General features: G+C 44.4%; 3 protein-coding genes across 3 annotated transcripts; 2 read left to right on the forward strand and 1 right to left on the reverse strand.

Annotated features, from left to right (window-relative positions):
• Window positions 1-399: 399 nt before the first annotated feature.
• LOC308158256 (5'-3' exonuclease PLD3-like) lies at window positions 400-9,821 on the reverse strand (the record flags this gene model as incomplete). Its single annotated transcript, XM_080531850.1, has 6 exons — window positions 400-587; window positions 1,188-1,287; window positions 1,599-1,764; window positions 2,318-2,457; window positions 2,991-3,194; window positions 9,690-9,821. The coding sequence occupies 6 exons, from the start codon at window positions 9,819-9,821 to the stop codon at window positions 400-402; spliced, it is 930 nt and encodes a 309-aa protein (XP_080387976.1).
• A 1,243-nt stretch (window positions 9,822-11,064) lies between these two features.
• cenpk (centromere protein K) lies at window positions 11,065-14,999 on the forward strand (the record flags this gene model as incomplete). Its single annotated transcript, XM_080531851.1, has 7 exons — window positions 11,065-11,070; window positions 11,203-11,310; window positions 11,462-11,512; window positions 12,436-12,518; window positions 13,306-13,404; window positions 14,012-14,147; window positions 14,847-14,999. 7 exons carry the CDS (start codon window positions 11,065-11,067, stop codon window positions 14,997-14,999), a joined length of 636 nt encoding a protein of 211 aa, XP_080387977.1.
• Window positions 15,000-19,411: 4,412 nt separating this feature from the next.
• Window positions 19,412-22,127, forward strand: LOC308158258 (TIMELESS-interacting protein-like; the record flags this gene model as incomplete). The annotated part of the gene is made up of 7 exons (XM_080531852.1): window positions 19,412-19,490; window positions 20,122-20,215; window positions 20,467-20,542; window positions 20,766-20,888; window positions 20,990-21,053; window positions 21,250-21,480; window positions 21,874-22,127. 7 exons carry the CDS (start codon window positions 19,412-19,414, stop codon window positions 22,125-22,127), a joined length of 921 nt encoding a protein of 306 aa, XP_080387978.1.
• Window positions 22,128-27,194: the final 5,067 nt, after the last annotated feature.

Here is a 27,194-nt window from a genome sequence, read left to right on the forward strand (position 1 = left end):
TAAGAATTGCACCTTTAAAAAGAAGAAACCAGCATGCCAAGAAACATCAATCAAAAAACTCTACAGATACTATACATTTCTCCCTGAGATTGACTGGGATTTAGAGTTCCCAAAGCTACTGTGAAAATGTACCCTTTAAACCATACATCTATTGTATTCTAGAAACTAGTTGATAGTTTTTGATCATTGATAAGTGATAGATGGCAAAAAAATAATTTTTAAATCAGCATTTATCAAAAAATAATAATGATTAACACGACGCTATAATCTTTAAAATCGTCCCAGAGACGAAATGTACATCGTAAGTACCCCCTGCTGGATTGGAGGTCAGAGTCACTGTTAGAGGCAGGAGAAGTGTGGTGGTGGTGGTACTTCATCTAACTCTGTACGTGTATGTGTCTAACAGAGGTCTTTGAGGTCAGTGTGCTGGTTAAGTTGGCTGCTGTAGGAGGACTCCCAGTCCCTTTCGAACACGGCCTGCAGCTGTGACTGGAACGTGCCACCAAGCGATTGGGACGCAGTTTGGTTCACCACCAGCCCCGACCCGGCAGTGGTCACAAAGTAGTCCCCAGACCAGTTAGAGGTACTTTGAGAACACAAGACCAGACCAGTTAGAGGTACCTTGAGAACACAAGACCAGAACAGTTAGAGGTACCTTGAGAACACAAGGAAACAAGATGCCTTAGAGCTGATAGATGGAATCTGTTACACTGGATTTCAATAAAGAATCTGCGTAAAATGAAAAATGAAATGAAAATTTCCTATTTGTGTAAAGTCGACACATAAAATACGCTCAACATTTATGCCTAGAGATACAATGGGTGATGCTTCAAATGATATCTGAGCAAACAGGTTTTTATTTCAGATAGGGTTGGGGACAATTGAATTTCAATGCAGTTGATTCAGGAAGTATTACTATTATTTTTTTTAATCAATGATTGCTAAAAGGGCATTCATTTTCAGTGAACTCTCAATAAATTGGAAAAAATGAATTGTTTTCAAATATTGGAAGTGTGAACTCAAATCACTTCACAAATTCAAATTGACCTTAACCCTGTTTTTGAGAGAGTGAATCAGTGGTCTAACAATGATTCACAATGCTTCCTAAGGATGACTTAAGGATGACTTTGATCTCACTAATGTTGATATATCTCACTACTGTTGAGTCTAGGAGAGAGGTGTATTACCTATGTAGGCAACCTTGTCTGTCACCATGTACTTGTTGTGGTTAACTCTGGCGAAGGGTATTTTCTTTTGCTTGGGATTGGCTGGCACAACGAAGATTTTCTGGAAAATAGAGAAGCAGAAATGGTACCATAAGCTCTTTTTAAATGTGACATCCTGTGCCCAATGACTTGCCCATATTGTGCCTAAACGTGTCATACTCTCAACCAAGCAACCAACACATACATCTCTGCTTACAACCTAAAGAAGACACTGTTCAACACCCAAACACCTCCATCCTTTCTGGACGTAGCTTATTAACAACATAAACAAAACAATGTCGATGAATCATCAACATGAGGATTATGTCTAAAAACTAACGTACAGTAAAGTGACAAAATAAGAAAGCAACTCTTAAGTCTAGGCCTACTCACCACCTGGATGTCCAGCCTTCTCTTGGGTTCCTGGTCCGAGGCCAGGGAGCGCAGGAAGGGCAGCATGATAGGCTGTGTGCTGGCCCAGCAGCTGATCAGCAGACGCACGCGCACACGCTTCTCATATGCCACTCGCCTCAGCTGAGTGTCAATGTCGGCCCAGTACCTGCAGAGGGCGCCAGACCCACAGGGTTAGGGCCCAGAGATGGGGCTTTATTCATTCCATAACAGACAAACGCTCTAGGAGCCTTTTTACAAGACATGCTGGTAGGTAGAGCCATCTGACCAATGAGCTAGAGTAAGACTAATGAGCTAGAATAATACTCTCCATCAGCTTTGCCTCTCCACAACTTCAACTTTACCTCCAGGAACACTTATCATTGAACAATACTACTAGGCAATTGTTTGTCACACATTTTTATATTTATATCAATCTATTAATTTTGGCTTTATTAGACTAAACATTCCTGAGTCTGAGGCCTGCAAACTTACTTACTGCAAAAAGAAGCTGTTAATGAGTTCATGGGCATTGGGAGGAATGCCTCTCGGTGAGCAACGAGATCATTTTGGGGCATTATTTCCCTTTTTGGCTCAAGAGCGGAGGCTCTCTAGAATGTAACTTCCTAAGCAAAGTGGTAAGCAAAACTGACTTTAGATGCTAATTCCCCAGTCTCCCTGAACTTAAAGTGGCAGTGAAGTTCCCTAGGAGGCTGACTGACCGTTTGGGGTGTGAGAACTCTGTGGTGAGGAAATAGTTCCTGACAACAATGTAGACAAACTGCTGTGCGTCCTCCATGACACTCCGGATGGACTGAAGGTCTTCGGTCCTCCCCGCGGCACAGAAGGATGGTGGGGAGCTCTGGGGAGGCAGGATATTGTTGTTAGCATGTGGGTAGTTATAAAGGGATAGTTCACGACACTACACGACACAGACATTATCAGCAGCAACATTTCTTTGCAAGAACTATCCCCACACATAGCGTTGGGGAGACATACTATAGTAAATACACTATAATAATATACATAATAATATCATAATATTAAATCACAGAATGGACCTATCGCTAAGCCACGCCCCCTTTGAAAACTCGGACAAACAAACAACGCTTCACTGGCATTGACTGACTGACCGACCGTGACTGAATGACATTCAATGACTTACAATGGCGGGAGTTGGCAAATTTCTGATTTCTGATTTACCACAGCAAGTAATAGACATGTTTTTTTGAAGATGACAAGAATATTTAGTCTCGAAGCTTTTCACCATCAGATATTAGCGAGTTGTTTGTCCGAGTTTTCTGCTTGTTGTGACTTTTGCTGTGATATGATTGGACAATTTCTATTCTGGTGCGTCACGTGGCTTCGTGATAGATCCATTCCCTCAGGTCTTACAGATAGATAGACGCTGGAGGCCGTGCCGTTGAGTGGCAGCTGCATGGGCGTGTCCTTGTTGTAGGCGGTGGAGTAGCTGCTGGGCCAGGGGGAGGGGATACTGATGACGTCACTCTGGCCCAGATACCAGTAGGCCTCGAAGATCTTCCCCAGGTCTTCAGCCAAGCAGCTGCAGTTGTACACCACGGCTCCCAGCTCCTTCACCTGAGCAGGGACACAAGAGAAGACATACGTTTCCCAGTGTTTCAACCAACACTGATCTTTAGAGGTATTATTTTCAGAATCAATGGCTATATAAAGTCCTAAAAATGTATGTACCAATCCTAGATAGACCCAATACCATTAAGTCTGTCCTGCTTGGGGGTGTCGTCCTTGGAGGCTCGGCCAACCAGCAGGGTTAGTTTGCGGTGACAGTAATCAACCAGGTCCAGGACCGAGTCACCAGCTGCCTCACAGGAATCCTGTAACCACGGCACCACACACAAACTGTATTCTTATGATACACACGTGTGTTTGATACCATTCCTCATTCAGAGACATTAGCATGAAGCTCGTTAGCATGAAGCTCATTAACATGAAGCTCATTAGCATGAAGGTAATTAACATACAGCTCATTTACATACACACACACAGACACATACACACAGTTCATTAACATACAGCTCATTAACATACAGATCATTAGCATGAAGCTAATTAGCATACAGCTCATTAGCATGAAGCTTATTAGCATACAGCTCATTAACATACAGTACTGCTGCTCTGTCTACTGCAGGTCACACACAGCTCATTAACATACAGCTCATTAGCATGAAGCTCATTAGCATGAAGCTCATTAGCATGAAGTGCAATAACATACAGCTCATTAGCATGAAGCTAATTAGCATGAATCTCATTAACATACAGCTCATTAACATACATCTCATTAGCATGACGCTAATTAGCATACAGCTCATTAGAATGAAGCTTATTAGCATACAGCTCATTAACATACAATACTGCTGCTCTGTCTACTGCAGGTCACACACAGCTCATTAACATACAGCTCATTAGCATGAAGCTAATTAGCATGAAGCTCAATAACATACAGCTCATTAACATACAGCTAATTAACATACAGCTCATTAGCATGAAGCTCATTAGCATGAAGCTCATTAGCATGAAGCTAATTAACATACAGCTCATTAACATACACACACACAGACAGACACACGTATACACACACTCAGAGACATTAGCATGAAGCTCATTAGCATGAAGCTCATTAACATGAAGCTCATTAGCATGAAGCTCAATAACATACAGCTCATTAGCATGAAGCTAATTAGCATACAACTCATTAGCATGAAGCTCATTAACATACAGCTCATTAGCATGAAGCTTATTAGCATACAGCTCATTAACATACAGTACTGCTGCTCTGTCTACTGCAGGTCACACACAGCTCATTAACATACAGCTCATTAGCATGAAGCTCATTAGCATGAAGCTCATTAGCATGAAGCTCATTAGCATGAAGCTCAATAACATACAGCTCATTAGCATGAAGCTAATTAGCATACAGCTCATTAACATACAGTACTGCTGCTCTGTCTACTGCTGGTCACACACAGCTCATTAACATACAGCTCATTAACATACAGCTCATTAGCATGAAGCTCATTAGTATGAAGCTAATTAACATACAGCTCATTAACATACAGCTCATTAACACATACTTTTAAATAATTAATTAATAACATATACACACACAGACACACGTATACACACAGATACATTAGCATGAAGCTCATTAGCATGAAGCTCATTAGCATGAAGCTCATTAGCATGAAGCTCATTAACATACAGCTCATTAACATACACACACACAGACACACGTATACACACACTCAGAGACATTAGCATGAAGCTCATTAGCATGAAGCTCATTAGCATGAAGCTCATTAACATACAGCTCATTAACATACACACACACAGACAGACACACGTATACACACACTCAGAGACATTAGCATGAAGCTCATTAGCATGAAGCTCATTAACATGAAGCTCATTAGCATGAAGGTAATTAACATACAGCTCATTTACATACACACACAGACACACACAGTTAATTAACATACAGCTCATTAACATACAGCTCATTAGCACGAAGCTCATTAACATACAGCTCATTAGCATGAAGCTTATTAGCATACAGCTCATTAACATACAGTACTGCTGCTCTGTCTACTGCAGGTCACACACAGCTCATTAACATACAGCTCATTAGCATGAAGCTCATTAGCATGAAGCTCATTAGCATGAAGCTCAATAACATACAGCTCATTAGCATGAAGCTAATTAGCATACAGCTCATTAACATACAGTACTGCTGCTCTGTCTACTGCAGGTCACACACAGCTCATTAACATACAGCTCATTAGCATGAAGCTAATGAGCATGAAGCTCATTAGCATGAAGCTCAATAACATACAGCTCATTAGCATGAAGCTAATTAGCATACAGCTCATTAGCATGAAGCTCATTAGCATGAAGCTTATTAGCATACAGCTCATTAACATACAGTACTGCTGCTCTGTCTACTGCAGGTCACACACAGCTCATTAGCATGAAGCTCATTAGCATGAAGCTCATTAGCATGAAGCTCAATAACATACAGCTCATTAGCATGAAGCTAATTAGCATACAGCTCATTAACATACAGTACTGCTGCTCTGTCTACTGCAGGTCACACACAGCTCATTAACATACAGCTCATTAACATACAGCTCATTAGCATGAAGCTCATTAGTATGAAGCTAATTAAGATACAGCTCATTAACATACAGCTCATTAACACATACTTTTAAATAATTCATTAATAACATATACACACACAGACACACGTATACACACAGATACATTAGCATGAAGCTCATTAGCATGAAGCTCATTAGCATGAAGCTCATTAGCATGAAGCTCATTAACATACAGCTCATTAACATACACACACACACAGACAGACACACGTATACACACAATTAGAGACATTAGCATGAAGCTCATTAGCATGAAGCTCATTAGCATGAAGCTCATTAGCATGAAGCTCATTAACATACAGCTCATTAACATACACACACACACAGACAGACACACGTATACACACACTCAGAGACATTAGCATGAAGCTCATTAGCATGAAGCTCATTAACATGAAGCTCATTAGCATGAAGGTAATTAACATACAGCTCATTTACATACACACACAGACACACACACAGTTCATTAACATACAGCTCATTAACATACAGCTCATTAGCATGAAGCTTATTAGTATACAGCTCATTAACATACAGTACTGCTGCTCTGTCTTCTGCAGGTCACACACAGCTCATTAGCATGAAGCTCATTAGCATGAAGCTAATTAGCATGACGCTCATTAACATACAGCTCATTAACATACAGCTCATTAGCATGAAGCTAATTAGCATACAGCTCATTAACATACAGTACTGCTGCTCTGTCTACTGCAGGTCACACACAGCTCATTAACATACAGCTCATTAACATACAGCTCATTAACATATACTTTTAAATAATTAATTAATAACATATACACACAGACACACGTATACACACAGAGTCATTAGCATGAAGCTCATTAGCATGAAGCTAATTAGCATGAAGCTCATTAACATACAGCTTATTAACATACAGTACTGCTGCTGTACTACTGCAGGTCACACACACAACCCACTTTGACGTAAGCCACTCCCCCTAACTGTCTAAGCCACTCCCACTTTGACGTAAGCCACTCCCCCTAACTGTCTAAGCCACACCCACTTTGATACAAGCTCCACCCACTTTGATACAAGCCACTCCCCCTAAGTGTCTAAGCCCCTCCCACATTGACGTAAGCCACTCCCCCTAACTGTCTAAGCCCCTCCCACATTGACGTAAGCCACTCCCCCTAACTGTCTAAGCCCCTCCCACATTGACATAAGCCACTCCCCCTAACTGTCTAAGCCACATCCACTTTGATACAGGCCACTCCCACTTTGATACAAGCCACTCCCCATAAGTGTCTAAGCCACACCCACTTCGATACAGGCCACTCCCATTTTGATACACGCCACACCCACTTTGATACAGGCCACACCCAGATTGATACAAGCACCTCCCACTTTGATACAAGCCACTCCCCCTAACTGTCTAAGCCCCTCCCACATTGACGTAAGCCACTCCCCCTAACTGTCTAAGCCACTCCCACTTTGATACAGGCCACTCCCACTTTGATACAGGCCACACCCACTTTGATACAGGCCACTCCCCCTAACGGTCTAAGCCACTCCCACTTTGATACAGGCCACACCCGCTTTGATACAGGCCACTCCCCCTAACTGTCTAAGCCACACCCACATTGATACAAGCACCTCCCACTTTGATACAAGCCACTCCCCCTAACTGTCTAAGCCCCTCCCACATTGACGTAAGCCACTCCCCCTAACTGTCTAAGCCCCTCCCACATTGACGTAAGCCACTCCCACTCACACAGGTATACACACACACACACACTCACACAGGTACTCACTCACTCACACACACACACACACACACACACACTCACACAGATACTCACTCACTCACTCACACACACACACACACACACACACAGCCCAGTAGACACACACACACTGAGCTGGGCAGTAACAGAGAAGCAGGCCTGGTTCAGAGAGACACAGTGACTCCTGTCCATATCCCCATCCACTAGTAAGCATTCCCCATAGACTCCCACATATCCCCCTAGACTGGTATGCATTCCACATAGAGGAGCCAGTAGACACAGACACACACACACTGAGCTGGGCAGTAACAGAGAAGCAGGCCTGCTAGCATACAGCATCCCACTGAAGCAGAAGGCCTTGTACACCAGCAGTCTTTATTCGTTGCATGCAGTAGCTCACAGGACAGCAGATGGCTGAATAACTGGTAATGTACACACACACACACACTCACACACACACACACACACACACACACACACACATCCAGTCACACACACACACAGACACGTCCAGCAGGTCTGATATTGGTCCGGCTGGACTCGCCTCGAAGAGTAGATGTCGAAAAATATGTATTGTGTGGGGAAAAGGCGAAGGAAAAAAAAGAATAAAAATAAGCCCCGCCCCCTTTTTTAAAGCCCCGCCCCCTTTCCCCCTTCCCCATAGACTCCCATTAATTTTGACCTTACCTGTTCTCCGGTTCTCCTTGGGGTCCCACACTTAAGCCCTCCCCGAGATGCAAGCCCCTTCCTGGGCTCGCAGCGAGGGAGAGCCCCTCCGCGATCCTGGAAGTATTGATAACTGGTACCCTAAGGACATTTTTGGTTGAAATTGAAAATGTGTAAACAGACTGTTCCACCTGGGACTTGAACCCAGGTCTCCCCGCTTGCCAGCCGGAAGACTTAACACACTGACCCACCGTGCAGGTCATGAAAGGTCATTGCCAGATACAGAGGATAATGATATTCTTCTGTGCAGGTTGAATGAATCAGAATCAGAATCAGAATCAGAATCAGAAGACTTTTATTGCCATGACATGTAAACATGTTAGGAATTTGGTTTGGTACCATGGAGCACGGTTTACAGAAGGACAGGTGCAAGACAGGACAAGACAGTGCAAACCAACATCAAAGTGCAAGAGTCATAATTAATATCAATATAAAGTGCAGAGATTCAAGTGTTCAAGTGATTCAAGTGTTCATATCCAGACAGTGCAAAGCTCTCTGGGTGGGGTTGGAGGGAGGGTAGATAGATAGGGGTCAGGTCAAGGGGGGGGGGGGCCAGCGGCATTTAGGAGCCGGATGGCTGTGGGGAAAAAGCTGTTGGTATGTCGGACCTTCACAGTATTTATGGACCGCACCCTCCTGCCTGAGGGGAGCGGGGCGAAGAGACCGTGTCCTGGGTGTGCGGGGTCAGCCATGATCTTCCTGGCCCTCCCCAAAGCCCTACTTTTAAACAGGGCCTCAAGGGGGGGCAAAGGGCAGCCAATCACCCTCTCCGCCGAGCGTATCACCCGCTGCAGCTTGGCCTTGTCCTTGGCCGCTGCAGCGGGGAACCAGATGATGATGGCGGAGGTGACGATGGACTCAATGATGGCCGTGTAGAAGTTCACCAGCGTGGTCTTACGAAGGTGGAATTTCCTGAGCTGCCTCAGGAAAAACAGTCTCTTCTGGGCCTTTTTTGTGAGGGCGTTGATGTGGGGCCCCCACTTCAAGTCCCGAGAGACTGTCACCCCAAGGAAGCGGCATGACTCCACTGTGGTGACTGGAGTGCCTCCCAGTATGATTGGAGAGGGAGGGGGTGGGTTCCTCCTGAAGTCCACTATCAGCTCCACTGTCTTAAGAGCATTTAGCTCCAGGTTGTTCCGGGTGCACCAGGAGACCACCAAGTCAATCTCGCTCCTGTAAGCAGATTCATCCCCCTTGGAGATGAGCCCTACCAGGGTGGTATCGTCCGCGAACTTGAGGAGCTTGACCGACTGGTGGCTGGAGGTACAGCAGTTGGTGTAGAGGGAAAACAGGAGGGGAGACAGGACGCAGCCCTGCGGGGAACCGGTGCTGATGGTCCTCAGCTCAGAGATGGACTTCCCGAGCTTCACCCGCTGGGTCCTGTTGGACAGAAAGTTCGTGATCCACCTGCAGGTGTAGTCAGGCACCTGCAGTGCAGAGAGCCCACACTCCAGTATGGGTGGCAAGATGGTGTTGAATGCCGAACTGAAGTCAACGAACAGGATTCTGGCGTAGGTCCCGGCCGTGTCCAGATGTTTTAGGACATGGTGTAGGGCCATGTTGACTGCGTCCTCTACGGACCTGTTGGCTCTATACGCGAACTGCATGGGGTCTAGGAGAGGGTCTGTGATGGACTTTAGGTGGGCAAGGACGAGGCGTTCAAAGACCTTCATGACTACAGAGGTCAGGGCAACGGGTCTGTAGTCATTCAGGCCTGTGATCCTCGACTTTTTGGGGACAATGAGCTGTCTGTGTCTGTGTCCTATCTGATCATGTGTAGAATCCACAGTCTCTCTGTGTGTGACTCTGTCTGCCTGTGTGTGACACAAAAAAACTAAAAACTAAAAAAACACTGGGTTACAGGGGATTTGAACCCAGGCCTCCCGGTCTAATAGACAGGAGACTTAACACACTGAGCCACTGTGACAGAGCTGGGAGACGAAAAAAAAATCACCTACTTGAAGAAATTCAGTCCCACATCTGTTCACAAGGCTCTGATCAGTGTAGAATCTCTGTCCTCTGTCTCTCTGTCCTATCTGATCATGTGTATCATCATGTAGTCAGGGTTGACAGGTATGCCGTACACATCTATGATAATATGAAAAAATATGCGTGATTCTGCGCAGGCAGCACGATCTTCAACACATTCACTTGTACTTCCTCCCAGACGTGACGTCACGAACGCGCTGGCGGTATTTTGAAAGTTGGAGAGGTTGAATGAGAAGTTGACGAACTACCATATCAGATATGGTAAGTCTGGATACATATTGTCTGAGAATAGTAACTAATGTAAATCCATATCTGACAGCAACTTGTTGTCTTACATGTATCAAATGTTTTCTCTCTAGGCGAATAATAGCTAACTGGCTAGCCCCTCTAGCTAACCCATTCAGAGGCTGCGTTCCTAAATACGCTCTGGAAATATGATCAGCACTCATGGAATGCCTCTTGTCCAATCAAATTACTTGGTCCCTTTGTGACGTTGAACCCAGTGTGCGCTCCGCCGCTCTCAGAGCGAATTTACGAATGCAGCCAGAGGCTTGTTAGCTAGCTAGCTAGCTATATGGAACGTTATCACCACTTCGTTAATTTATTGTTTTGATGTTATAGAATTATTATTATTATTATTAGAAAAATAAATAACGTTTCGGGTGGCGAAATTCCTAGCCACTGAATTGATGCAGTGGTGAAATGTTTAGCTAATGGATAAAGTGAACGACACAAGGCACTTGACTTGTTGACAGCCAGCTACGAATGACGACATCTTTGTTTTTTTGCAGAGTTCCAACGAGTCGCGGGAAGATGTGCGTAACCAAACCTCACGAGTCATTGAACATGAGTCTATAAGTCTATTGAAATTGTAACTATTTGGCCCAATCTAAATCCAAGTGTTCTTGAATGTGACGTTCATGTTCACTGTTATTTTTTATTTCCCCCCAGACACAAACACAGGCTGACGAGCCAGAGCACCGGGAGGCTGACTGCTCAGAGGCTGCTCTGGCTGAGCTGATGGACGAATGTGAAGAGCAGTTCCACCAGCTACAGATGGTATGTTAATGAATGACAGTTTGTCAAGTCTCCTGGTCAATACGCTTTAATGAACAGTATACGCATAAGTTCATGTTCTGAGTTTCTACACAAAATGACAACCCTGGAATGCTGCGACATCATGAGTTTGCTGTATGCTTCTGTTTTTCAGCTTCATGGTGAGATTATTCTTGCAGAGCCAGACTCCAGTGAAAGTCCACAGGTAAGAGATGACCAGTAGATCAGTGGAGATGACGCCACTTCATAATAACAGCATGAAAACATTGTTTGCATGATGCCTGTTAGTTTTGACACAATCTCCCACGATTAGATTAGATTCAACTGTACAATAAGTACAATACTGAGAGTCAGTGATACTGAGAGTCAGTGTACCCCATGTTAGGGTGGGGGGGATTGTTTATCAGAGTGACAGCTCTGTGAAAGAAGCTGTGATCAAACAGACCGTGGCTGGGGTGCAAGGTATCCTTGATGGTACTTGCTGCCCTCTGCCCTATCCACCGGTCTGCCTGGAGGGAACAATATGACTAGATTTGTATTTATTCCACAGGCAGTGAATAGATTGACAACTATAGCAGCTGAGCTGAAGCAGTGGCAGGCAATGCAACCCAGATGTGAGTACCTTTATCTCTCAATGGCAGTACATTCCTGTATTACTCATTGACTGTATGGAGGCTGTGTCAATGCTTTCAAAAAAAGAGACAGTCCTTTTATTGCCAGGAAGTGCCACCAAAGGAAACTAATTGTTATGAATTATTTTTCTGCACAGCATGGTGGGAGGAGGTCTACATTGTCTGACAGTGATAGTCATATAGTCAAAGCAATACAATACAGCACAATCCAACATTATATACATTGAGTGTACGAGCACTATCATCACCCATAATTTATTTTCTATCCTTAGTGTTACTCAGAAATTCAGAGGTGTTACTTGTTACTGGAAAAGAGGAGGTATGTTGTTGTTGGCATATGGAAGTTTCCTTACATCACCATGTCTCAATTTACACTTCAAGAAGGTCTTTTGTCCTCGTATCACATGTTTGTATGAGCACTAGTAATGTAATGAATGTGTGTAATTACAAGTTATGTAAGTTATGTAATCCCCCCCCCCTGCCTTCTTCTCCACAGCTGCAGACGATTAATGCCCAACTTGAGATGGTCCTCTCGTATTCCCAAGCCAAGAGAGACAAGCTGAAAGAGACTCTAAAAAGGTGCCCCTCGAATATATGAGTCTCAAACTCTGCATTCCCGTCCCAATAGCCTTTTCACTCTCGTCATCTCTCCTCGCTTCTGTCCCAAAAAGCATCAGAGGAGAATATCGAAAAGGATGAACCTCAGATGTTCTTCTCCGATGCGTTTGGAGAAGGACGGGTTCTATGGATCAGTGTTTTTTTTTTTTTAAAAGAGGGTGGGTGGAGGAATAGAGGAGAGACTATTGGGACGGAATCCTCTTCTTCCCTTCCTGCACTGTAGTGTGTACTGTATGGGTTAATTCATACACTAGTGTGTACTGTATGGGTTAATTCATACACTGTAGTGTGTACTGTATGGGTTAATTCATACACTGTAGAATGTACTGTATGGGTTAATTCATACACTGTAGTGTGTACTGTATGGGTTAATTCATACACTGTAGAATGTACTGTATGGGTTAATTCATACACTAGTGTGTACTGTATGGGTTAATTCATACACTGTAGAATGTACTGTATGGGTTAATTCATACACTAGTGTGTACTGTATGGGTTAATTCATACACTGTAGAATGTACTGTATGGGTTAATTCATACACTAGTGTGTACTGTATGGGTTAATTCATACACTGTAGAATGTACTGTATGGGTTAATTCATACACTGTAGAATGTACTGTATGGGTTAATTCATACACTGTAGAATGTACTATATGGGTTAATTCATACACTGTAGAATGTACTGTATGGGTTAATTCCCGAAAGTATATCTGCTGGTTGATGGATGTGTTGGTGTTGTTCTCCCAGTGAACAGAGGTGGCTGGAGGAGAAGGGGGAGGTGCTGAGCCGTGCCACAGAGCTGGTCGCCTCACTACACCTTCAGAACCAACAGTTATCAGAAGAAAGGTGCGTGTGACAGGCCACAGCGCTTCTACACGGTGGCGACAAACTGATTCATGGAGAAACACTCAAACGGCGCAGTCAAGTCTACACTCATCATTTAGAAGACACACGTACAAACACACACACACACACACACACACACACACACGCACACACACTCTGTTCTGCTAATGAACATCAGGTCACTACTTACCTCATTTGCAGCTCACTGGACCACTGAAGTAAGGCTGGGCCCACATGGTGTGAGCAAACCTGTGATATTTATAGGCTCCTGACACACACACACACACACACACACACACACACACACACACACACACATACACACACACACAGTGTCCCTCTTCTGTCCATCAATAGCTCTACACACACAGTTTGGTGCAGAGATGTATAGGGGGATAGTATGGAACATGGATGTGAGATGATGACAGATCAGATTATACTCTATTGTCTGCTTGCACAGAAATTAGTTTTGCATCACATCCTCCAAGGTAAAAACAATTTGTATAAAAACAGGGACATGGCTGTTATTTGAGAGAGCTGTTTATTGGGGATTGTTTTGGAGGGTCTACACTACAGTAATCCCCCTGGTGATGATGTGGCTCTTCAGTGTTCTGCAGGAAACAAAAAAGAAAATCCAGAAGATGAAAGGCTACCAGGACAGACTCATGGAAGCACTGGGAGATGTACTGGAGCAGCACTTTCCTCTTCCCCAGCATGACACCAACGTCCAAAGGAAGAAGAAGGTAGGCCCATAGGAAATGTAAAGAAGAGGATGTAAGATGGCCGATCTTTTGTTCCACCCACTATGATGTCATGCACTTAGTATTATTATTATTATTATTATTATTATACTGTAGAAAGTCTTACTTACGATGAACTGTGATGTATAATTGATTCACTTACTTTAGACAAATGCACTTATTCTAAGTCACTCTGGAGGAGTTCAATCTAAATGACTAATTAATTTAAAATGGGTAGGCCTACCTCTGATGAAGTGCATGATACAGCGCCATGATACCGTGCCATTATTCAAGGCAGGGAGTCTCCATAAGCAGAGACACCACAAAGACAGTTGTGAATAAAGTATTGGCTTTTTTCTTTTTACTATTTAATTATTTTCATTTTCAGAACACCCCACAACAGCTGAATGAGAATCTGATTTCTCTCCACGAAATTCTTGAGGTGTGTCTCTCTGTCTTATTTCTATGTTATTCACCTCTTTGTACCAGTAGCAAGACAGCAATTACATTACCTCTATGCCATTTGAACAACCTGACCACAATAAGGGCTTGTTAACCTTTGTAGATCGTAGTGATATCCTCCAAAACTCGTCAATGTCTGTCTTTCACTCACCTTTAGTTAGGATTCCGTACTGAAGACCATTGAAGACGGTGTCTGAATAAAACAAGCCTAATCCTCTGTTCTGTTTAACATTGACACAGCTGCTGATGAACAAGTCTATAGAGACGCCTCATGACCCCTACCTGCTGATCGACGAGACCTTCTGGCCTCCGTACACTGAGATGCTGCTGCGCTATGGCATCGCATTGAGACACCCAGAGGACTGTTATAAGATCCGACTGGAGCATTATTGACAGCAACCTATGGACTATTTCTTTCTTATGGTGCGTTCCCGCTTGAAGAGTGTCAGAATCAACCAATAGGAAGCTCTAGTCTACACAAATAACTTCTCGAATTCTCGACTTGTCATGAACGCACTATTAGTCCAGTCTGGCCGAAGACCGTGTGTACTGTAATATCATGATCAAGTGTATGTATTTTGACATAACAGGATGTGATAATCACTGATTTTAATGTTTTTATAATTTAATAATTTTAGCCTACTTTTTGTTGTATATAGCTGTAGGCCTGTTAGTATGTTTCTAGCCCTTTCTGTTTTTTATATGACGTTTTAAAACAAGACACGGACAAGATGTAAATAATGTTTCATATCTATTGTTTCAAACATTAAACTGTTATTGTATTCATTTCAGTCATGCTTGTGTTATATACTGTGTTATTTATATGGACAACAAATGTCAGACAGTGCACTTATTACAATGGAAAACATCAATGGTTGGCCACTCGGGTTTAAACAATGTTGGATCAAGTTTCTGTAGTTCCTGACAGTGTGGGCCCAGAGTATTTTGGTCCATAATTAGTATCAAGAGCATATAAACATTCAAAAACATAAAACAAATACACAGAAATCTGGCTGTAATTGAACAGTGCTATGAAAAGTATGTGAACCCCTGAGATGCAAAGTTTAATGTTGAAAATCAAATCAAACTATTTATATAGTGCCTTTCATGCAAAACAGTATAATGAAAATACAACAATTACAGTAAAAATAAAGCAATTAAAATACAGCAATACATTTAAAAAATCAACTAAGAATGCTCAGCTAAAAAGGTATGTCTTAACTATTGGCATACATTTAGTAATGTGAGTTTTTGCTATTTTGGTTGGAGATTAGTTAAAATCTGTCAGATTTGCTCAAAACATTTGGGCTGCTTGAGATTTACGATAGTCGCGACTCATGGAATAGAAAGTGTCTCCCTCTCTCACAAACCTCTGGCACCACCATGTAATCAGCACACAGAACTACAGCCAGCCAGCCAGCCACACACACACACACACACACACACTTGTGTCAAGCCTAGTTACAGAACCTGGTACTGGTGTGTGAGCACATCTGCCTCTCCTGTGTGTGAGAGAGGGACAGAACCTGGTACTGGCGCCGCAACCGAGTCGGGGCTCGGATATGTGTTCGGCGGGCCCGAGCCGATTCAGGAAATATTAGAACGGCGTCTGTGGCTCGTACGGTTGCGACGCAGCGGTACTTTGACCTGAAGTGCCTAGGCCGAGAAGCCTGAATTTGAGTTATTTTTAAATGCTTTTCGGTCAGCGCGGCCGTTCCGAGGCGCAGAGACGCACCGTTTTCGACGAGGTCATTCGTAAGGGGCTTGGCACCCGTACTCTGTCGAGTTTTTTCTGCTAGGCGCGACCGAAGATGTTCGACATTTGTGAAAACCAGACCTCTAGCTCACTCAGGAGGGGAGTTATGAATTCTGGCCACAGGAGGCCATACAATGGGCTAGAGACTTGAAATCACTTTTGTCTGAAAGCTGGCATCCCACTGATGGTGTGTGTCTTTTTCTGTTCCCCTGGCTACATAGGAAGTGTCCCAAAGGTGAGCCTAAAGTTCAGGAGGTCGCCAATGTTAAACGGCTGAGTGGGGAGGGGTAGTGAGTGACTAAATTGAGTGCTGTTTGGTGATACATTGGGCTAGAGATCTGAAATCACTTTTGGCTGAAAGCTGGCATCCCACTGATGGTGTGTGTCTTTTTCTGTTCCCCTGGCTACATAGGAAGTGTCCCAAAAGTGAGCCTAAAGTTCAGGAGGTCGCCAATGTTAAACGGTGGGTCACAGTGATTGACTAAATTGAGCGCTGTTTGGTGATACATTGGGCTAGAGACTTGAAATCACTTTTGTCTGAAAGCTGGCATCCCACTGATGGTGTGTGTCTTTTTCTGTTCCCCTGGCTACATAGGAAGTGTCCCAAAAGTGTCCCTAAAGTTCAGTAGGTCGCCAATGTTAAACGGCTGAGTGGAGAGGCTAGTTCCGCCTTCCGCGTCACATGGGACACGACAACCAATCACATTCGAGAATTTTCGCATCAACCAATAGAATCGCGTATTCTAAAAGAATGCAACCTATCTATTTTAGTGATTGGTTGCTGATACAAGGGGCGTTGTAAATTTTGGAAGCGGCCATTTTGAGCACAAGAAACACATCTTTCAAACAAGGCCAGGCTTGATGTATTTCAGACAGCAGCCGTTTCGGTAACGCTGTGCGTAAACTACTAACTTTTGGCGAATTTATGAGGATTTTACGGACGCATGCACCACAATCAAGTAAAATAAACAACCAAATGTGTTTTTGTCGACGTTGTATTGTCACTAATATGAAAGAAAACATGTTTAGGAGGCAAAAGAGCAACTCATCTCAAAATCGGGGAAAAATGGGAAATTGCGTTTTGAGGGGGGTAGCCCCACTTAAATAAAGATTATATTTATTTTATTGTTTAAAAACAAGTATTTATGTTGGGTGAGGCAAAGAAAGACTCTTTATTTTGTTGTTTTAAGTTATTGTTTAAAGTTTAATTATGTAATTTAAGTTACTGTTAAAATAAAGTGAGTTTTGGCAAAACCAGTTTTCATTTTTATGTTGCGGGTGGGGGGGGGGGGGGGGGGTCGGGTGCCTAGGCAGCTGCCAATAGTAACTAAAAAAGTAACTAGTAATCTAACTTAGTTACTTTTAAAATCAAGTAATCAGTAAAGTAACTAGATTACTTTTTAAAGGAGTAATCAGTAATCAGTAATCAGAATACTTTTTCAAAGTAACTGTGGCAACACTGGTAGTCATGTAGTCATGTCATCATATCTGATATAATCAATCACACTGTCATACAGGCAGCAGCAGCAGCAGACACAGTCTAGAAAAGGTCAATAGGTCATTGGATTTGAACCCTGGCCTTCAGCGTTAAAAAGACAGACTGAGACTTAAGACTGAGCTACTCGGGCAGTCCTGAGAAAAAAAGACTCATCTACTTCAAGACATTTCACATGATTTCATTTCACATCTCACCATCATAGTGAAGTAGCTACATCAGGTGCATCACCGTTACGCTCTCATCCCTGAGATAGATAGATAGATAGATAGATAGATAGATAGATAGATACTTTATTTATCCCCGTGAGGAAATTCATTTTGCCGCGCCACTCCACTAAAAACCACACATAACAACACAACACAACATAAAGGACAGACAACAACACTGGGCCAGCCATGTACAGTATATAAAAAACAGTGAGATCTGATATAAAAGTGGATTAAAAGGATGGCTATAGTTATTTATATTAAAATACTAAAAAAGTGATGATGATGATTAAAATAAATAATAAATACAAATTCAGGAGCCTTGACCCCGACTGCTACTTTAGTTGCCATTGAACAGTCTTAGTGCAGCCGGGATAAATGATTTTTTATATCGCTCCGTCCGGGAGCGGATCGTAATGAACCGCCCTCTGCGGCGGCTGCTGGTTTGCCCAGCGAGGACATGATGGAGGGGGTGGTTGGGGTTGTCCCTGATGGACAGCAGCTTACTCCTAGTCCTTCTCTCCACCACCGTCCCCAGAGAGTCCAGGCTCCTTCCCACCACTGAACCCGCCTTTTTTATGAGCTTGTCCAGCCGTCCGGTATCCCTCTTGGTGATGTTTCCCCCCCAGCAGACTGCAGCGTAGAAGAGAATGCTGGCCATGACAGACTGGTAAAACATGGCCAGCATCTCTCCACACACTTCAAAAGACCTAAGTCTTCTTAAGAAGTACAGCCTGCTCTGGCCCTTCTTATAAAGTGCCTCTGTGTTGGTGGACCAGTCCAGTTTGTCGTCCAGATGCACCCCCAGGTACTTGTAGGTCTTCACCACCTCGATATCCTCGTCCCGGATGTTAATGGGCAACCGAGGTGGCTTAGACCTAAGGAAGTCTATAACTAGCTCCTTGGTCTTGGTTTGGTTGAGGAGCAGACCATTCCTCTCGCTCCAGACGCTGAAGGCTCCTATCAGATCCCTGTACTCCCCCTCCCGTCCATCCCTCACGCACGCCACTATGGCTGTATCGTCAGAGTACTTCTGTACGTGGCAGGACTCAGAGTTGTATTTGAAGTCTGATGTGTACAGGGTGAACAGGAAGGGAGCCAGCACAGTTCCCTGCGGAGCCCCGGTGTTGTTCACTACTGTGTCCGAGACACAGTTCCCCAGCCTGACTGACTGTGGCCGTCCAGTGAGGTAGTCCATGATCCAGGATGTAGTGGAGGGATCAACCCCCATATCTGAAAGCTTCTCTCGGAGTAGAAGAGGCTGGATGGTGTTAAAGGCACTTGAAAAGTCAAAGAACATTATCCTCACCTGACTTCCCGGCTCATCCAGGTAGGAGTAAGCACGATGGAGGAGGTAGAGGACAGCGTCATCCACACCAACTTTTTCCTGGTACCCGAACTGCAGGGGATCACGTGCATGTTCAGTCTGTGGTCTCAGATGTCTCAGAAACAGCCGCTCCAGTGTCTTCATACTATGTGAAGTGAGGGCAACCGGTCTGTAGTCGTTGAGCTCGGCCGGGCGCCCAGTTTTGGGTACTGGCACGAGACATGATGTTTTCCACAGAACCGGCACCGTCCCTGACTGTAAACTCAGGTTGAAGAGCTTCTGGAGGGGCTCAGCCAGTTGGTCTGCACAGATGATGTTACAGGCCACTAGGGAGAGTGCTGCTGCTGCTGCTGCTGCTGCTGCAGCCTATGATCAGTCCACTCTGCTAGTAGGTGTGTCAAACAACATTAACATACATGGGTGTGGTGGAACAAGCACTTATTGACAACTACACCAAAAGGGTACCTTCTTTTAAAGAAAAGGATTTATTGCTTTAGTGAAAAGTACATTTACAAGTGGTTACAAATATTCAGACAACATTCATATAACATTGACTACACAACTAGCATAGGTAAAGGCTATTTACTATACTAAACCATTTCTAGTAACACAATATTATATGAATGAATGAATGGTCTTTATTGTCATTGATATAGTACAGGTACCAAACAACGAAATTTGGGAGGGGGGGGGGCTCCCCTGGTTGGTATGTTTTTGGTGATGTTCAGAAGACGACGAGGGAGAGATTTCCAAGTTAGCAGATGTACCTGCTTCTAAAAGGAGAGGAGTGAAGAGGCCCCAGCCCAAGCTGGACTCTCAGAGGTACACAATGTTTGCATGTGTAGAGGGAGACATTGCTCTTGGTCCAGCTGATCCATACAGGGTAACTTGTAACATGGCTTTAACTCGTAGACGATGTCTGCGTTTTGAAACTGTGTAGCATAGAAGGTGTAGCATACTGTTCCCCTTAGCTTACTTTGTTTAACTCTGAACTTTCTTTTGAAGAAATCAAACGGTATGCTATATGTTGCTGCAGAAATGTTTGATGATGGTCAGTGTTATTTTTCCTGCAGGCTGTGCTCTGAAAGAGGACTTCCGGCTCTACGCACCCTGTTTGACAATGTTCACTTCAAAGGCAAAGGACATGAGGTAATCTTAACTGTCGTCAGGTCCTGTAGGGATAGGCTGTTATTTATCATAAAGGAATCAAATTAATGATCCATGACGGCCAAATGTTTTGTTTTATTTATTTTGTTGTAAGCTAAAAAATGTGTGTGTGTGTGTGTGTGTGTGTGTGTGTGTGTGTGTGTGTGTGTGTGTGTGTGTGTGTGTGTGTGTGTGTTTGTGCGCATGTCCGTCCATCCGTGTCCAGACTGAGAATCTGAAAGTGTTGATGCAGACTATGGAGAATTGGGCTCACAGACTGTACCCCAAACTGCAGTTTGATGACTTCATAGGCAAACTAGAGACATTAGGCAGCAAAAAAGAAGTGCAGGTGAGAAAAACAAAGGAAAACCTCTCCCATATGATCCTCAATGGCTTTAGTGTGTTTAAAAAACATGTGTGAAACCTTAATTCTTGCTTTATTTTCATCAGACTTGTCTCAAGCGAATACGATTGGACATGCCGTTGACACATGACGATTTCATAGGCAAAGACGGTAAGATACAAATGTCACTATCCAGGCAGGGCATCTTTACAGTAATACACCAAACACTAGGTGGAAAACAATGGAAGTGTCTTTTTGAAGTAACCACGGGTATGATAATGTTATTACTACAGAAGAGCCTTGACTTGTCATGTTCCTAAACAAACGTAGTGATTCACAGGCTGAGTGACTTTCTCAATTCATCCAGGTGAGGAGGGGGAGGAAGCAGTACGGAGAGAAGACCCTATCCATGACGACCCAGACCCGTTCGGAGATGGAGGTTTCGCTGACGAACCCCCAAGACTGATCCACTCCACCCCAGCCCCCGCCCCCGCTCCCACGGCCCTCCCCGCCCTGACCGAGGAGCAGCAGAGACGTATGGAGCTGAACAAACAGTTGGCCCTGGAGAGAAGACTGGCGCGTATGCAACAGCACACAGGTCAGTCACCCAACCACACCCAGAAGGACATTTTGACAGGGTAGAAAATGTATTTGTAGTTCGAAACAGTAAAAAAAAAAAAAAACCCAGTGGGTTATTTTCATGAAAGCTGTTGTACCTTTAAAATCATCTTGGGTTCATGTGGGCAGCGGGCTACAGGGGCGCCAAATATGGCTGACTCTGTGCCTAGAGCAATAATACCAAATTCCAACAATTGACTTACTAGTGTGCCCTTGAGTAAGGCACTTAGCCCTCAGTTACTCCAGGGGGAATGTCCCTGTAATTCGTAATTGTAAATCGCTTTGGATTAAAAGCGTCTGCTAAATGACAATAAATTGCATGGCAATAAATCAGTAAAAAAATAAAATAAACAAGATTTCCCTCCCTCCTCAGAGGCCTCCCTGACCGCGACTCTGAGTCAGTCAGCTGAGGAACCCTCCACCAGCTCCTCATCACACTTCTCCAGTCAGAGGAACCATCAAGAAGACAATGTTGATGATGATGATGATGATTTGGACCGCAGCCCAAAGAACAGACCCCTAGACAAAGGCTCTCTGCTGGAGCCAGACTCCCCAGTGTGTGAGAGGAGAGACACCAGCAACAACCCTATTCCTGAACTGAGCAACAGCCAGGAACACAGCGACTGACACACACACACACACACACACACACACACGCGCACACACACACACACACACACACACACACACACACACACACACACACACACACACACACACACACACCATCAAGGTACCTTGAGAGGACTACCAAGCTACGGATGTCAAGGTACACACACCATCAAGGTACCTTGAGAGGACTACCAAGCTACGGATGTTTTTGCCTGTTCAAGTTCTTACAAGTCACCAACGTGGTCATATTATTGACAGTTTTTTCCTGTTCTACAAAAATGCCATGATGAAAGCCAAACACCATGTTGGATTGAAGAGTTGATATACTGTTTGTTTTGACAATTCACTTGAAGGGGCCTTAATGATGTTTCCTCAAACCATGTTTGTCCTTATGTGTAAGGATGCTGTTGCGCAAAGAGCTAACTTTGATTATGCTTTTTTTGTTCTTTTTTTTTTTCATCAAACATTTCTTGTTGTCAATAAAAGTATTTTAAAAATCCTTTTAAAAACATCTGGGTCTATTGCTCTGTCACCTAGCATTTTGGAGTTTAGCTTGCAACGTCGCGAGCGTGTTAGCGGCTAAATTACAGTAACTTCCTCTTATACGTTTTGGTAACGGCCCTGGTAACAATCTATGCCACTTGCAAAGAAGATAAGGGTTAGTTCAACCTTATGTTGCGGTGTTTGCTCAATTTGATGTTTGAAACTGGTCAGAGTAGATCCAGTTCACATTGGGAAGGATCAATGCTTTGGTAGGTAGCCTAGAGGTTAGAGAGGCTGGCTAGAAGTTGGCTGACTAGTTTGATCCCTGCCTCAGGAGGGAGCTTGCATGTGGCCTTGAGCAAGGCACTTAACCCCTAATTGCTCTAGGGGTGCCAAATATGGGTGACTCTGTGCCTAGAGCAAAAATACCAAATTCCAACAATTGACTGACAAGTTGATTGCAGGGCAAATAAATCAGTAAAAAAAAATGCAAAGCTCTTCATAGCACATTTCAATGTAGTACACCTCCAACATACCTGTCTAAACTCAGAGAGCAAATGACACTATGGAAAGATAAAAGGTAAAACACACAAGTCCATCTGATTTAAGGAATGAATGAGAGAAGCGGTGGGAATGCTTTTTATTTTATTTGATATGCCGAGAAGTTTTGGGAATTTTTTTAGTTATTTTTTTTTAAATAATCGGTATCCTCAGAGCCCCAGGTACTCCTTTGGGGATAATAGCCTGTGAAAGAAAGAAAAAAGTCATTTACACTGTTACTTCAGTCAAGCTGATGTTACTGTAAAGAACACATTTTAAGTTCAGGAAATAATCAATATATATATATGTTTTCTGCATTACACAGAAAGCAGTAAACCAAAGGTGAAAATGTCTAAAACGGGTCTTAAAATAGCTGGGAGGGTCTTACCTAAACAGGCAACTCTCCTGATATGGGACACAGCATTTCCCAGAAGACCATGGCCCTTCTCCTTGGTAGCTGTAGAGACATTAAAAAACACATTACTCTCTGTCTGTTAAAAGCAGTCATAACCATAATGTAACTCAACGCAGAAGAGAGAAAACAAATGGCTCAAATAAGTACTGACTCTCCAGTGTCTTGGGGATGGGCGCCATGGTTGCTGCGGGGTCCATCATTGTTGCGGGGTCCATTGGGTCCAGCAGCGCTCCAGGTCCCTGTCCTGGACCCGTGGAGGCCATTACACTGGGGTTCAGAAGTTCGGGGGACCTCCTCACTGGACATATTGTTACTAGGAAAAAACATGATAAAATGTTCGTCAACATCACCACGGTCATTACAGTCAGCACTCGAGTTGAGGGGGGATGAGGGGGGATGGCATCCCCTCTGAAATAAAAACAGTAAAAATCACCCCCCTTCTAAAACTGCCATCCCCCCTTTCCACCCCTTATGTCATTCTATCAATGAACGTGGTATTACTGCTATTTCAACATTTAGTTTTGCGCATATTGAGTAAAATACTGTGGGCGAGGGGGCACGCGCACACATGCAATGACATTTTTACCAAGTCACTGACGCTGTGGGGATGCTAAAATTGTCCCCATATGATAAAATCCACCATCCCCCCCCTGATTTTCTTTTACAACTTGAGTACTGATTACAGTCATTACAGACTGAAAAAAAAACATGATCAAATTATCGTCATCATCACCACAGTCATTATAATCATTACAGACTGACTGGGTGTAAGGAGTTAAGCCACAGCAGTAATTACCGTACCTGCACTCCTAGAGTGTATGTGTCCTGGAGTGGTAGATGGAGGATCCCACAGACAGCAAGAATTCATGACGGGAACCATCTTAAGGGCAGCTGTCGTTGGTGGAGCCATCATTGGTGGAGGTGATGGAAAGGGCATGCTCTGTGAAAAATAATTATATAAATAAAATCTGCTCAATGAAACTAACCTGAATGAGTTGGATAAAAAGCAATGCTTGTACAGTTAGAATATGACTGCTGTAAGATGATAGTTAAATGTGGACCTTAAGGTGTAGCTGGATCTAAATCCTGCCCCTTGTCCTCTGATGAAGCGCATGTTTTACCCCTGTGTGTAGTAATCTGGGGTCTCACCTCAAGGCAGGTTTTTGGTCGAACTCCCAGCTGTTGTGGAGGCTCAACACCCAGAGCGCCAATCTCCAGCAGATCCCACTTATATAGGGGGTTGGTGTCAGGGAGCTGTTGGGGATTAAATGCCTTCAAGAAGGCAAACTGTGTCGGGGTCACAGTGTTTTTGGCCACTGCCTTATCCAGAACCATCATGGGCATTGTCCAGGCGATCTCCACCTGAACCATCATGGGCGATGTCCTCCTCACCATGGAGAGGGCCTTTGGAAGGAGCTCCACCTTCCAGAGGCACGTTTTAGTGTCAAGCTGTTGTGGAGGCTCAACCTCCTGACTAAGAAGCTCCACCTCATCCCTCTGTGGAGGGGTAGATTGGGGCTCCCAACCTTCCCTCTGTGGAGGTGGTACAACCTCAGGGGCTGTCATGATGTCCTGGGGCTCTGCCTTGGCCTCATCAACAGACTGGAGGGTCTGGTGGAGGGTTATTTCCTCCACACCTGTAGCCACACCCACAGCACCCATCTCCAGATCCCACTTTGATGGGGGGTCAGCGTCAGGGAGGATGTCCCCCTGGTCCCTCTGTTGGGGATTAAATGTTGTATAGAAGGCAAACTGTGTCGTGGTGTCTGCCTTGGCCTGAGAGTTGACACCTGTCATGGGAGGTGTGTTAACCACTGACAGGGCCTTTGGGAGGAGCTCCACCTCTTTCCTCTGGGGAGGGGTAACAACCTCCGGTGCTGTGTCTTCATCCCTGTGGGTAAAGAGGAGGACACTGGGAATCTCCACCTCTGGTAGGAGCTCCACCTCATCCCTCATCATCGTCCGATGGAGGGTCCTTTTCTCAACTAGGACACTGGGAATCTCCTCCTCATCCCTCTGTGGAGGGGTACATGCCTCTTTGGCCTCATCAACAGACTGGAGGGTCTGGTGGAGGGTCATTTCCTCAATGAGGACGCTGGGCATCTTCACCTCAACCGTCATAGGAGGTGTCCTCACCATGGAGAGGGCCTCTGGAAGGAGCTCCACCTCATCCCTCTGTGGAGGGGTACATGCCTCTTTGGCCCTGGGGCCCTCTTCTCTCTGAGGAGGGGGTACAACCTCAGGGGCTGTCATGATGTCCTGGGGCTCTGCCTTGGCCTCATCAACAGACTGGAGGGTCTGGTGGAGGGTTATTTCCTCCACACCTGTAGCCACACCCATAGCCCATGTAGCCCATGTAGCACAAGATCTCCAGATCCCACTTTGATGGGGGGTCGGCGTCAGGGAGGATGTCCCCCTGGTCCCTCTGTTGGGGATTACATTTTGTATAGAAGGCAAACTGTGTCGTGCTGTCTGAGAGTTGACACCTGTCATGGGAGGTGTGTTTACCACTGACAGGGCCTTTGGGAGGAGCTCCACCTCTTTCCTCTGGGGAGGGGTAACAACCTCCGGTGCTGTGTCTTCATCCCTGTGGGTAAAGAGGAGGACACTGGGAATCTCCACCTCTGGTAGGAGCTCCACCTCATCCCTCATCATCGTCCGATGGAGGGTCATTTTCTTAACAAGGACACTGGGAATCTCCACCTCATCCCACTGTGGAGGGGTACATGCCTCTTTGGCCTCATCAACAGACTGGAGGGTCTGGTGGAGGGTCATTTCCTCAATGAGGACGCTGGGCATCTTCACCTCAACCGTCATGGGAGGTGTCCTCACCATGGAGAGGGCCTCTGGAAGGAGCTCCACCTCATCCCTCTGTGGAGGGGTACATGCCTCTTTGGCCCTGGGGCCCTCTTCTCTCTGAGGAGGGGGTACAACCTCAGGGGCTGTCATGATGTCCTGGGGCTCTGCCTTGGCCTCATCAACAGACTGGAGGGTCTGGTGGAGGGTCATTTCCTCCACGAGGACACTGGGGATCTTCACCTCACCTGTCAAGGGAGGCGTCCTCACCATGGAGAGGGGCTCTGAGGAGAGCTCCACCTCATCCCTCTCTAGAGAGATTATCTGTGGGTGGTTCTCATTTGAGACAGACTTTGGTCAAAGTCAAAAATAAGAACAATTAGTCCAAAACAATGAAACATACAGTTGATATCATAGTAAGTGACACACTCATATTATGATAAAAACCTGCACACAATATTTGCATGCTGTATTGATTGAGAATGTTTATTTTGGTCCCTTTACAATTCATAATACAGATATTAAAAATGTACACAGTCACAATGCGTAACACCAGGACCAAAAAGGTGTAGGCTGAAGCCATGGCTTAGAGAAAACTCAAAAGTACCAAACAAAAAACTATATTAATGCACCTAACCTTTTTACATTAGTGGTTTTCCCCTTATGAGTGCATAATCAAGACATAGAAACATTTATAAACACATTTTTACTTAAGCATGTTTTCAAAAATACCAAACAAAACTATATTTATACCTCTGTTTTATACTTGTTAATCATCTTATTTTTTTGTAATTTCTTTAATCCTTTTAGTGTACTACACATTTTCATTTCCTTTTCAAAAGTATTCC

Source organism: Nansenia antarctica, assembly GCF_963989245.1.
Source record: "Nansenia antarctica genome assembly, chromosome: 5".
Taxonomy (NCBI): domain Eukaryota; kingdom Metazoa; phylum Chordata; class Actinopteri; order Argentiniformes; family Microstomatidae; genus Nansenia; species Nansenia antarctica.